The sequence below is a fragment of the Gymnogyps californianus genome, chromosome Z (assembly GCF_018139145.2).
Source record: "Gymnogyps californianus isolate 813 chromosome Z, ASM1813914v2, whole genome shotgun sequence".
NCBI lineage: Eukaryota > Metazoa > Chordata > Aves > Accipitriformes > Cathartidae > Gymnogyps > Gymnogyps californianus.
The window spans coordinates 75,723,973-75,737,831 of record NC_059500.1 but is presented as its reverse complement, the minus strand read 5'-3'; the positions used below and the strand labels follow the sequence as shown (position 1 = coordinate 75,737,831).

The 13,859-nt window shown below is 41.3% G+C and overlaps 1 protein-coding gene across 33 annotated transcripts in view; it reads left to right on the top strand.

The window, feature by feature from the left end:
• CELF4 (CUGBP Elav-like family member 4) overlaps positions 1–13,416 on the top strand; it is a 754,916-nt gene extending 741,500 nt beyond the window's left edge. For all 33 annotated transcript variants that reach the window (XM_050912572.1, XM_050912562.1, XM_050912550.1 and 30 more), the window contains one exon: positions 13,289–13,416. In XM_050912572.1, coding sequence (XP_050768529.1) covers positions 13,289–13,416 — 128 coding nt within the window. The remainder of the gene's footprint in view (positions 1–13,288) is intronic.
• Positions 13,417–13,859: the final 443 nt, after the last annotated feature.

Below are 13,859 nucleotides of genomic sequence, written 5' to 3'. Positions count from 1 at the left end.
CATGGTGTATTCATTTCACCAAGGGGATGATGAGGCATAGAAAGATATTCAAACGTATTAATTAATCTTGGATGCCTAATCTGAGATGCCATGAGCCTGATCAGTCTGTTTACTTGTTTTCTCAAAGTATTTAGCACAATGCAGGGCATGCTATGTTTATGTTCACTTCAGATGCAGGTACAGGCAGCAGCCTTTCTGCCAGTAAAATCCCAGGTCACGCACCGCGCACCAAGAAAAGACAAACACACAGTAAAGCTTCATCTTCACTGGCAAACTAAAGAAGCCTCACATATCTGCTCAAACACTGTGCCATAACTATCCATACCTTTTTAATGTTTGTGTACCATTGGCTCTATGTGGGCCATGACAATTAACTCATGGCTGGATATTGTTTGGTCATGGCTCAGCAGTGACAAGGGCCAAAGACTGTCTCTAGACAGCAGTATAGACAAGGCCACCGTCTTTTGAGGGCTAAGAGAGTTTTATGTAGATACAAGCCATGATGTACCATTTGCACTCAGAGCCTGCCCTATTTTATTTACTAGTAAAAAAGTAGCCTAGGAGATCTTATTAAAGGAATTTTGTGATATATGATTTGCCCAGCATAACTGGGATGTCATGGCAGAAATAGGGATCAGTTCCAGTTCTCCAAGGCAGCATTTGGTTTTACAACTACAAAACCATCCTTTTCCTGTCTTATTTACTGTCTGCATTCCAACACTTGCAATAATGAGTCTGATACATTGCCATTTTCCTCACCCTGTTATGTTATTCATTCTCTACAGTAATTAAAACAAGGATGCCATGAAAAAGAAAAATACAGAAATGTGTGGTTAGAAGCAATGCCTTAATGCATATACAAAACAATACAGAATTAAAATTTTATAGGTAACATCATTTCTTGCGTTTCTAACTCAAGTGCTTAATTTTGCAACCTTATCATTGTTTTAATGTATTGGTGCATGTGACGTCTTCCCTTTTCAAGCAAACCAAAATCAAAAAAATCCCCAGATGAGATTACCATCTTGAAATAGTATATATAGACATCTTCAAAGGTTATCATCAGGGCAACAGCTTGCAGATCCCCATAAAAATAGGTATAGCTTTCTTAACAATTTCTGGTTTCATCTATCTTAAATCCCCAACTAAATTCAACATCATCTCCACTCTCCCCAGTCTTGATCTGTAATATATCACATATCTATAGGTATGTACATTATAAATGTACTATATATATGTATTTCTGCTATAGCAAATATGTCTGCAAGTTATTAAAAACAATGAAAACCACTGAACAAGTGGTTTGAATTTGGGTAACCTGCTCCAAAGCTTGCTGGCCTTCAAGGTGAAAAAGCTTTTCCTTATATCCAGTCTGGACCACTCTTGTTTCAGTTTATGTTCCTTGTCTCTCAGTCTCCCACCATGCACCACTGTGAATCATAGAATCATAGAATATCTCAAGTTGGAAGGGACCCATAAGGATCATCGAGTCCAACTCCCTGCTCCTCACAGGACTACCTAAAACTAATACATATGACTAAGAGCATCATCCAGATACTCCTTGAATTCCGACAGGCTTGGTGCTGTGACCACTTCCCTGAGGAGTTTGTGCCATGGACCAACTACCCTCTCAGTGAAGAACCTTTTCCTAATGGCCAATCCGAACTTCCCCTGACATGAAGAGACTACCTCTGTCTTCTTGCTCTCACGGGGCAAGTGCTCTGGCCCTTGTCCATCCTGATAGCCCTGTGATGAACTCACTCCACTTTGTCACTGTCTTTCCTGTGTTGGGGGGAAGGGGTGCTCAAAACCAGATGTCCAGATGTGATCTAATGAATGCTGGGCAGAGAAGGGTAATCGCTTCCCTAATGGACTGGCTGTGCTCTTGTTAATAGAGCTCAGGATGCTGTTGGTCTTCCTTGCAAGCCAGGGCACATCTCTAATGAGATCCTCAGTGATGTAACCCATGGAAAACCCAGAGACAGTGGGACTATGCCCCTTTCACCAGCTGAGTTTCAGTGCCCTTGATATTTAGCCAGGTATGTTTATTGTTATAAAAGGGAGGAGGTGCATCTAACATCTAAGAGCAGCTGCTGTCTTTGGCTACTTCACAGGCAATAGGATTTCTCCCTTTTTGGCAACATGACCTACAAATCTGATTGTGTTCTGACCATTTAAAGGTGAAATTATATGATTGTTCTAAAGATAGGTCTCTAATGACCCTTTGAAATCCTTCTCTAGAAGGGTTTCCAGAAATTGTAAAGTATTTACCCTGGTCATTGTGCATCTCCTGACATGTCTGAACAGGCTCCAGAAGGATTATTGTGTTATGGGGCTTTTAAAAATGCTTATGAGAGAAGAATTTTTGCTACTTGATTTTAGGAGTCAATGTAAGAACCACTTTTTTTAGGGGTGACTCATATTTTTACCCCATCCCTTCAAATTAAGATCCCTGTCCAAATTATCAATAACCATCCTGCCTTTCTCAGGTCTTCAGTTTTTCTAATCAAAGGCATTTTCATAAATGTGTTTTCCAGCAATATTTCTACTCCCCTTATTTCAGTAATTAAAACAAAAGCTTATTTTCCCATCTCCCATCCAAGGGAGTTCAGATGGGTCATTGGGCAGGGGCCCCAGAAGCCAGAATTAGATCAGGCTTTAGTCAATCTACGATATGATTCAAGTCCCACAGACTGAATGTAACTCTTCTGAGGGACTGCAGAAGGCTCTTCGCAAAGATCTCCAGGATTCAGGATACTCTTTTGAAGGCCATTAATGGTGAACACTCTGCTGGCAGACCCACAGGAATTTGTCAGCATTGACACTACAATATGAAGGTGTTTCATTCCCATTGATGCTGATGACAGAAGAAGCCATCTGATCATTTCCCTGTCCATTGTGGGTAGTTGAAAACACAGAGGTCTAACATTGACACTGAAAGGACCACAAATGTAACAGCTGGTTGGATCTGGAGCAGTATGTTATCTTCCAGCTTAAAATGTACTTGTATAACTCCTTCCTTTCTCCTCTTGGTACCCAGCATAGTTCACTGCCAGTTCACAACCTCCTGGTCTAGATATTAAGAGATTTTCTCCTTTCTTTTTCTTTCCCAGTGACTCACTGTGTATGAGGAGTTTTTTTCCTGTTCATTTCACTTTTAGTTTTGTTAGCTAGTTTTCACAGAGTGGCCTCCATAGAAAGTAGATTATTGGTTTGAAAAGCATGGCCAAAACCTATTCATCACTACTTCTGGCTTCTGAACAGAAACTTCCAGACTGTCCCACAAGAGAAGCTTCAAGTCTTTCTATATCTATTGGGTTGCCTCAATCTACCCATAATGAGGTATCAGGTGTGCAACGACCTAAAGGGGAGAGACTGTTAGTTGCCCATCTAAGTAATGATCAGCAGGAGCAAGGTGGGGAGATTCTGTACACTGCTACACCAAGAATGGATCTATTTCAGAGACTCCCTGGGACATGAGAGAACTGATAAAAAATAGTCACTAGTCACTAGTACAATTCACAGTGCACCTTCCTGATTGGTTTTCCTGGTTTGGGGTTTTTTTTTTTCTTGATTAGCCCAGGAAGGAATTTACTTCCCCACTATGAAATATTATCAAAAAGAAGGCCACCTTTTATGATGCTTGTCTCTTATAGACCAAGAAGGACAACTGTAGCTTTCAGTAGCTGCAGTGTTCGTACATGGCTTCTTTATCAAGAACCCACAAATTGAGTGGGATACAAGAGAGAACCTGGGAGCAAAGAAATTAAGATAAGAAATGGATTGTGACATGGCTACTGGGAACTTCAGTAGTTAATTTCACCTTGTTTATATTGTACAACTCCAACAAAACAAATGTAAAAATAGCCTTCATCTTGATTCAGCAACACTCTCAGTACATCCTGAACTGAGCACCTACTTAGATCTCACTCATAACTTGTGTAAAACTTACTTACACTAAGCTCATTCTTTTCTTCTGGTTTTACACTGGTAGAAGAACTTGTCTCCTCAAAAGTTCATCTGCTTTTTGCAACCACGTACTTTCCCTGTAAACCTTATATTGACACATCATGACATCAAACATTCACAAGGAAGGCTCAGAAAGCAAGTCAAGAAGAGTTCCTTTCATTTCTGAAAGCAGTTAGGAAATTGCTTCAGTTCTAATCATCATTCAAAAAAAGACCAAATACCATTCCCTTATCTATGGGTGATTCCTCACTGGCTAGCTTGTTCCCTGTGAGGAAGATCATCATCATCATCTGGGTTGGAACTTTATGCTTCTTTCAGAAGAACCACAATGCTTCTTGTCCACAGCAGACATGTACGTATACTGATCCAATATTTGACTCATGCGGTCTCCAAAGAATGGCTGAAGCCTGAATCCTTCACTTCTTCCATCCATTCATTGGATGACTTTAACTCCTACTTAGCAGAATAGGTAGAACCACAGTCCACAGCATCAGACAAATAGTTGCTCATCCTTTAGACAAGCTCTGTTTACAGGAAAAAGAGAAGGTTTTAGTGTTAGCTCCATTCTTAGGATGCAAAATCTGTTGTGGTTTTCTATATCAGATTTTTACTTCTTTTTCTCTTTTTAGAAAAAGTTGGTCCTGATCAGGTGCCCTGATTCCAGATGTATATATGAGTCAAAACCCTAGATCTGACCATGCAGTAATTAAACTGTCCAAATTCTAGTCTAATCTTGAATCGTAACCTTGTGCTTTCAATGGGAGTCATGACAGTAATTTCTGTATGAAAAAAAACCCAAAGAGATTGTGAAAGAGAAGACTCATAGGAAGATAAGTCCTTCTTGGTTTGAACCACCATATTGAAGGTCAGCATCTACAGCCCTCAACCTTCTTCAGAGAAGGTAATACTTCTTTGAGGCACTATTGGTAGAGCATCAAACTGACAATGCGCAATAACAGGGACCACTTCTCTGCACATTCCAGCTCACACTGCCTCAATGTATAGAAGTAGTTTCATGCATGGGAAGACAGGACGGTGACATAAGGAAGATGCTTGTGCATTTCAAGCTACCTTCTGCACTAGGTGTTCTGACCTTTAGAGAAAGTTAATCATGCCATCTACTTTCCGTCTTCATTTAATCTTCCCTTCCCATCTGTTCAGTTTCTCTCAGCTGGAAGCAAGATGAAGAACGAGTACCAGTCAGCTGTCTCAGTGGTCTGCGGCCCACACTTTGGGGCCATTTATTATAAGGCATTAACATCAATTGTCACCTCTATCATGACTGTTACCGCAGTCCATGCCAGATTAGTAGGCAAGAACTGATTTTCTGAATATCTGAAATGTGAAATGAAAAATAGAAAGACAGACAGACAGACAGATATGGAGTATCAGAAGGGACCGTTCTGATCATTTGGACTGAACTCTGAAATAACATATACCAGATACCTCAGCTCATGTGACAGCTTCAAACCTTCTTCTTGAGTCATAGCATCCCTTTAAGAAAATCTCTTAATCAAGATTTCATTTGATAGGTGCTCCACCCGTATTGCTAAACAAGGCGTTCCAAAATAGTTAATTACCTTCACTATTTAAAAAATGCAGACTCAGTGTCTTATTTCCACTTTAAATTTGTCAAATGTCTGCTTCCATCGAGAAGAAATCATCAACATTTTTTTTTCTATATTAAAAAAATACGTTCTATTAGAAATTATTTATAGACTATGGTCAGAAGACTGTTTAACCTCTTCGATAAACTGTGGCAACTCTCATTACTTTTTCAGACCTAGAATTATTCTTGTGGTTCTGAATAATTCTTAAAACTTATTTTTTGTAGAGAAATCCCCAGAACTCAATGCAGAATTCTAATAAGGATCTTTTCTGAGCCATACTCAGACGTAACATCACCTTGCTACTTCTAGAGGATATTCACCAGAGATTGGCTTCATCCCAAGACTGTACTGAGTCTTGGGACTCTGAGTGTTTCAATATAATCCTGAGAGCTCATGTATTTGGCCATTATCATGACACCCATGTTCTTCTTAGGAGCACTGTCTTCTAGTGAAGATTTCCCCTTTTTATGAGTGACTGACTTGCTTTTTCCTGTGGATACTTAATTTTGCATTTGGTTGGATTAAAATGAACACTGTTTAACTGAGTCTGGCCTACGCAGTGACCCAGGTCAACAGGACTTACTTCTGTCATTATTTACCACTTCACCATTTTTGTATGATTGGTAAATTTTACCAGTAATTACTTTAGATGTCTTCCAGGTAATCTTAGAGAAACTGAATAGCACAGAGCTTTCAGCACGCTCCTGGAGGAGCCTACTAGAAACGCCTCGATATTGTAAGTCACAATTTACAACTTTTTTGGTGGTCTATCTATTATCCAAATTTTAAGAAGTTTGATATAGGCTGCTTTCATTCTCTGTAAAGAAGGGCTCTCTCAAATACTCTAGAAAAGTTTAAGTATACTCTATGAATACTTACTTTATTAACCAAACTTACAGTTTCATGAAATCAGGTTCATTTGATAGATGTTATTTTCCATGAAACCATGATGATTGGCATTAATTGTACACCTTTTAATTCTTTGCCGTATCATCTCGTATCAGAATTTTTATAATTTTACTCAGGTTTATGAAAGATTAACTAAGTTTACCAGGTCATCTATTTTACATTCTTAAAAATTAATAATAGATTTTTTTCTGGAACGCTATGAAGGTTTTCTAATATTCCATAAATTTCTAAAATGAACGTTAATGGTTCAGCAAATTTCTGAGTCAATTCTTCGAATATTCTGAGGTTCCAATTATCTCATCCCGCAGATGTGAAATATTTAACAGTAGTTGTTTGGCATAGTCGTCAGTTACTGAGTGTTCATACATTAAAAAAATGGGTGGATGGATGGATGGATGGATTGCATGGGTAACTGGATAGACGGATCTCACTGGGACATGATTAAACATCAGTGGAAGGTTAAATATTCCAAAAAGTCATCCAGCCCTATTAGACACTTGAAAACAGCTGAAGTGCTATGCCCTTGATCTGCAGACATACTGTTTTATTGAGTATTCCAGTACCCATAAATCACCTTACAATACAATACCTTCCAATGCATACATACATTATAGAGCTACTTACATACAGATTGTATCCTGAAATTCTTTACAGCACTAAAAAATTGCAAGACAGCAGCTAGTACATCGTGTAAAGAACATAGCGAGGTAAAGACCTTGCAAGGCAATTAAAGGAAAACCTCCATTCTCTGATAAGACTAATAAACATGGAGAAAGAGAAACTGAGCAGTCTTAGGAATGACATGGACGGAAGTAGCAAGGAAGTGCTGAGGGGTAGGTGGCCAGGTCCCGATGGGGGGAGAAGGGCGGGAGGTCCTCCACAGCACCTTTCCCGCAGAGAAGACTCCTGTGATTTGAATGCCTTATTGTTGCCTTCCCAGCAGAAAATGCCTCCCTGACATTCCTAGATCTCACCCTTCACTGGTTAGTAACAAAAACAAGGAAGCCATGCACTAAGGCGACAGTTATATTAATAATCAATTATATTAATAACTAATTCCTTAATTACTAACTCAAATGCTTGCAGGAAGGAAAGAAGCGGGGCCCCTGGTCTAACCAATTGCCAGTGCTTTCTACGGCTTTCTGCATCTGAGTAGACTGGCTGAGGCCCCCTCTCATGTCCTGGGTAGCAGCACTTTGGACACAAGGGAAGCAAGGGGCATGGACTTCTCCTGCGCTAGTACCCAGCCTACGTGCACGGCGTTTCTTCTTTTTCACTGCATGAGAATTTGCCTTCCACAGGCTGAGAGGCAGATCCATGGTCTTCTGTTATTCTCATTTCCCTCTAGTGCGATGCACTTTGCAAGAGATTGCAACAGAAACAAAAAGCCATTGGTGCTTATTAGCTTTTTTAGGCCAGAGATAAATTTTTCTTGTTCTGGCTGTCAGTGTATTTGCCTGACTGCCATGAGGGATCTTTCTTGGCACTTCTTGTTCCTCCAGTTACAGAAGTCACTAGCTAAGGAGAGGATCTCATTCTTCTGAACTTGTCCCTCTTGTCATTCAACCCATGTTCATCTCACTAGAGGGAAATGAGAATGGTAGTTTTGTGCAGCAAGTATCTGGAACATAGATCAAATAACTCTTCGTAGTTTTAAGACAAGATAAATATTTTTTTCTTTGAGGTTCCTCTTTTCCTTTCCATTGCCTGACACCAGCCTAGTTGCATGAGTGGACCTCCTGCAGTTCAGGAGTCTGGATCAAAAGCTTGCGTCTGGACCTGCTATTCACCGTGGTCTTGACTTCTGATTTAGGGGATGCTCAGTATAGTTACCAAGCATTGGGCTCCATCCAGAGGAAAGCTTCTGCTGAAGAGAGGCAACATGTTATTCCACCCTAGTAGCAGATCATCAAAAAGCTGTTTTGCACATTAACCGCTAATTCTCCTTGCAGCATGCAAAGAGAAACAGAAAACTCAGAAAGGCCAATTAGGGATCCATGGGAACCTAACGATGTGCTCATTCAGGACTGCACTTAGTGCACAAACTAATTTATGGCCATGCAGAGACACTACTCACTGTGAATGAAAAGTTTACAGTTGCAAAATAGTCTTCAAATGCACTCTGAGATAGACTGCTAATTCCCTTCTTTATCATCTCAGCTGATTAAAACAGAAAAACAGCCCCTAAGTAATATCAGTTACATGAAGCCATTGGTGATCATGCAGGTGTCATGAGAAGGGCACGAAGCTCCCTCAGCATGCCTCACTACCAAGACTTCCTGTGGAAGATATGGGAAAACCCAAAGCACCTGCCAAGATGCTACCCCAGTTTCTGCTCGCTAATAATTTACACAGTCATGCACGAAAAGAGCAGGCCAGGAGAAGTCATGAACTCCAACATCAGTACCTTCCTGGAAGATGCTGTGCAGCATCAGGAAGATTAGATGCCCTGAGCTGCAGTCCTAGCAGATTTCTTCATTCTTTGCTGCTTTGATAAATCATATATTATAACAGCCTTTTTACATAATCACTGGGGGAAAAAAAAGGAAAAATAAAAAGAAAAAAAGCCAACATCCCCCCCATAAAATAGATTTATCACAAAATCCTGTCCTCCTACTAACCATCTTCAGACCAGAACATATATTTCTCTGATTATTAATTAACTGATGCACAGAAACAGCTTCAAGCTTTTTAACCTCTCCCTTTCTCTTTTGTCCTTCAAGAGTGTAGACGACAATGCAGGGGTGGTGTTCAAAACACAGCTTCTTGAGCAACTAGTACTAGCAGATAGTAATACTACTATCATCATGCTTTGAGCCCTATAGTCATGGGCTCAAACATTAAAGCCATTCAGAAAGCAAGCTGTTATTTAAGCTGTTTTCCCAGTAGATACATTCTGCTCCTAGTCATACATGTTTAAATCTGGCATAGCACCATTAACACTGCTGACATTGATGTGGAGAAACAAAGATGTTTAACTGCCAATAGTGCACGTAACAACAACAACAACAAAGTCATATAATCTACCAGTAGGTATATGACCTGAAAAGAGAAAGGAATATGATATTGTTTGCACAGCTTGTCTGCCTGTCTATCTGCCTATCCCTTAGCACTGTGACATCTCCCCTCTCAGGATAAGCCATAGGTTTTCTTCTTTTTAGAGTCCATCCAAATACCTTCAACAATATGAAATACAAATAAATAACAGGAAGGGGGAGAGCCGAATGCACCAACAACTTCTGAGCATACCAAGCCACCCGAAACTAAAATAGTGAAATGAAGCTAGAGGAATTAGCTGCTCTATCCCTAGGATGGGCTCACAAGGAAAATGCACAATTATTGGCATTTGCCCTCCTTCTTCTCTCTCCCCAGCCCTCCCACCCTCAGCAGCTAGCCAGTGGAGATTCTACATTACAGCAGTGGATATCAGGACAACTAAGAAGAAAAAAATAAACAATCCAAATTGGGTCCAAAACTGTAGGCAACTAATACCAATAGCATCAGAGTACAACTCCCAGCTTCATTATCTGGTCTAAATGAAATATAGTGAGCAAATGCACTTCTGATCTCTCTTATTAGTCCCATTTGTTAAAACGCTGTATTATTTACAGCTTTGCACAGAATGAGGAAACGGCCTTAGAATTCCATCTTAAAAGTAAAGTGATGATAAAAGCTAGTGTAGCTTTGTGAGCTTATCTAAAGGCAAGGTTCTTGCAGAGGTACGACTGTATCAGCATCCCAGCACCAGGGCTTATCACCTAACTAAAGGTCTAGTCTTGGCAAAAGTAGACAAATAGTAGACTTCCATCATACTTGGCAGCATATCTTGTGGAGTTTGCATGCATTAGGAGTTTGATTCAGCAATTAACATCACTTTGGGGAGTGACTCACCCAGCACTAGCCAGTTAACAATATCTTACCTTGAGATGTCAGTCCCAACTACGGAACTAGGTAAATCCCACAACAGAGGTACTTTGATTTAAGCTAGGTGCCTGCCTTCATTGCAGTCAACACTGGCCCCTGCTACACAGACAGTGGGATTTGACTCATTTGAGCACAGCTAGAAATGTCCCAATAAGAGAGGGAAATCATGTCCTACACTCCACTGACTATATTGGCTAGACCTCCACTGATTATTTTAGGTTCCCAAGGTGATTCACTCACAAATGAACGCACGTGTAGACACACTCGAGATGTGCACGTTTAGTCAGCAGGAGGTACATTGCAACAGGACCAGTTACAAGAGTAGAAATCAAAGTTCCCAGCTAAGCTAGGTTCTCTAAAGACATGATATAAGCAATTATCCAGCTGCAGCCAACTCAGCTTTGATATTCGGTAGCTGTGTATATATTAGTAAAGTAAATATACCTGGCACTTTCCCCTAGTACTGGCGCCAGCTGGCACAGAATGACCCACACCCAAACTATTACATTCTCTTACTTTCCAGAATATCATGGCTACATCCAAGCTAACTACTGAAAACAGCCTCTGTTCTGTGCTAATACTCAGACTTTGTCCAGGAATTGTTTGAAGTTAGGCACAAGCCAAAACTATATCAAGGACCTTTCTAAAAATTCAGTGGTACAGATGATTGAATTCCATTTTCTCTGAACTTCCCTGGCACAGCTTTAGATGTAGCTGATGGGTCTTGGACAGGAGTATTAGCAATCCAGAGGTGATTTTAAAAAGAACTGTCTTTCACTACATCTTATATTCAAAGATGTGAGGTAGCTAGACAGCAAATTTCAAGTTGAAGCTCAAATAAAGCATTTCCAAGGGAGCCTCCAACAGTATTTAAAGACTGAATCAACTCAGGTGAAATCAGGAGGTGTTTAGTTTGTTCCTTTGCTGAGATCAAATCATAGGACCTTGTTGACTGATAGATTATTCAACTAGTCAAATGTAAACTGGGAACATTACCAGGTGCTTACTGGCTAATAAGTGATTGCAAAAGCAGATCCATTGCCATTGAATAATATCCCAGCTCATCACTCCAGTTTTCTGTCTAGAGATTGATGACTGCTGTGAGGCTTGAGCAACACTTTTGCTCATGTCTTCAGAGCTACAGTGTTGGTACCTCCTCATCCAGGTGGTTGGCAGGAAAACTGCATGGACAGACAGTTACTTGGAGCCTTGGCTTCAAGAGGGGAGGATGAAGAGGGATGCCTGTTTATTTCATGGGCGTCCCTCTTAAAACCACATCTGCCATACTCAGTAAACCTGTTGTCTCACTTTGAGGCTAAGACCATAGGCTTTATGACCTCTCATAAATTTATGTTATTAGCCAAAGGCAGGGAATACAGCTTTAATGAAAGAGAAGGTGTGCTTGCATGCATGTGTATGCGTGTCTTTTTCAAATGCAAGCCACCCTGTGTCACCTGTGAGACTTGCTTTGAGGAGGAACTGGACTAGGGTGGAGGTGCTGCCGAATGCATTCACAGTACAGCCCAAGGCTGTAAGCCATGCCTGGTACTGTTGTCACGAACAGGTGTATACCTGGCAGCAAATGCTCAGCATTAGCTTTTTGAAGGGCTCTCAAACTGTGTCTTCATTTCAGCCTGTCTATTGACAGACACTGGGTTCCTATGGTTGATTTGTGCTGCCAGGGCTTTGCAGGGGTGGGAAAACAGATGGCTTTGTCTGGAGTGCAGGCTGGTTCAGGCTAGTCTTACACAGGGTTTGTGCTCAGAAATGTTGTTGGCACACAGGGACATTTCTGGCAAAGGTAGCAGAGGTAATTCTTACACAATGTGATGGCCCCCTGCCTCACTAATATCTCAGACCCATGGTCACTCCAGCTAAAGTCATATATAGTCTGGGCAAATGAGGACTTTTCCTGGAGCTAACATAAAAAAAAAAGAAGAAAAAAAAAATAAACCCACACCAAAAACCCTCCCCAAATCTGAATGCATTAGATGCATTGCATCCTACGTGGTTCTGACCTATCTTGGCTCTTCTGATCCCCAGAGACCAAGTCTTCCATTGAGACAAAGAATGTCATTTTAGGTGGCCTGTAGATACAATATTCAGTCACTATAGATGTTTCTACTGCTGGATGCACTCCATGGCTGATTGGATGATTTGCTGGCAAGGTATGAAACTACTTATGGAAACCATGTTTGGAAAGCACTAGTGTTCATCTTTCTCAACTGCACAGTCAACATAAAGTCTGCAGAAATTGCCAGTTAATAAAGCTCCTCATATTGCTTAAGTGGCCAACAATCAAACTATTCATGCCAATGAATACCATAATGGAGAACTTATTAAATTCATGTTTTACTTATATTGCCATAATAATGAAGTAGCAGTAGGTATATCAGGTTCCCTTCATTGTGAATATTGGAAGGCAAAGGAAAGGTTATGCTTGTGAGTGAAGGAGAGCCTAGACATTTACCCCAGTCATGATGGAGGGAAAAAGAGCAAGACAGAGTGCCTTGAGACCATGCATCACATCTGCTGACACCCAGCTCAAAGGTGACCCAAATCTTGTGTGTGCTGGTACTGTGGCACCAACATTTGGATCCCCATGCTTCACATAATCTTGTGTCCAAACTGGCACTCAGACCAGGTACTGCGTCCTGGAACACTGATCTGTAACAACCCCTCCTACCCTTTGTCCCCCATTGGCAACCATCCTCTCCTCACTCTCCTGCCCACCCGCCCACCCTCCTACCAGCTCACTCCCTCCCTTCCACCACCCTCACCCCCTTCCCCATGTTCATTCTCAGTGGTCGTTGCATGTACGTGCCTTGGCCCCCTTCAGCTCATTAAGCCCCCTGCCTTGCCTCATGTTTTGACAGGTTTTGTGAGTTTTGACAATCCTGCCAGTGCCCAAGCTGCTATCCAGGCTATGAACGGCTTCCAGATTGGAATGAAGAGGCTGAAGGTGCAGCTGAAGAGGCCAAAGGATGCTAATCGTCCCTACTGAAGAGTTGTAGGAACCACTGGATACAAAGCACTAGCACAGGTAACTGCATGGGGAAGGAGGTGTCAGCTGTGGTTGTAGCTTCTCTTTGTGTTGTAGACCCTCAAAAAGATTCAGTTCTGCGACTTTCTAGCTTCTGCCTTTTTCACTTAGGCCTCTGGGTAGAGCCACACTGCACAAATACGCACCCACACATAAACCAGGAACCGTTTGTGTGTGCGTCTCTTTAGACAAAGAGGTGGAAGGATGCTTAACGAGGGATGAGCCAAGTTCCCCACCCCAGGGGCATCCTGCATCTCTAGAAAGTCTTCCTGGTCACTAGAGGAGAGCCAGCAGCTGTCCTGATTCCCCTTGCTCAGCCAAAGAGAGCATTTCTGGTGGCTGAAGAAAATCTGCAATTAAAAGATGGGACTGGGCTGCAGTTTAATCCCAGGTGACTGGACTGG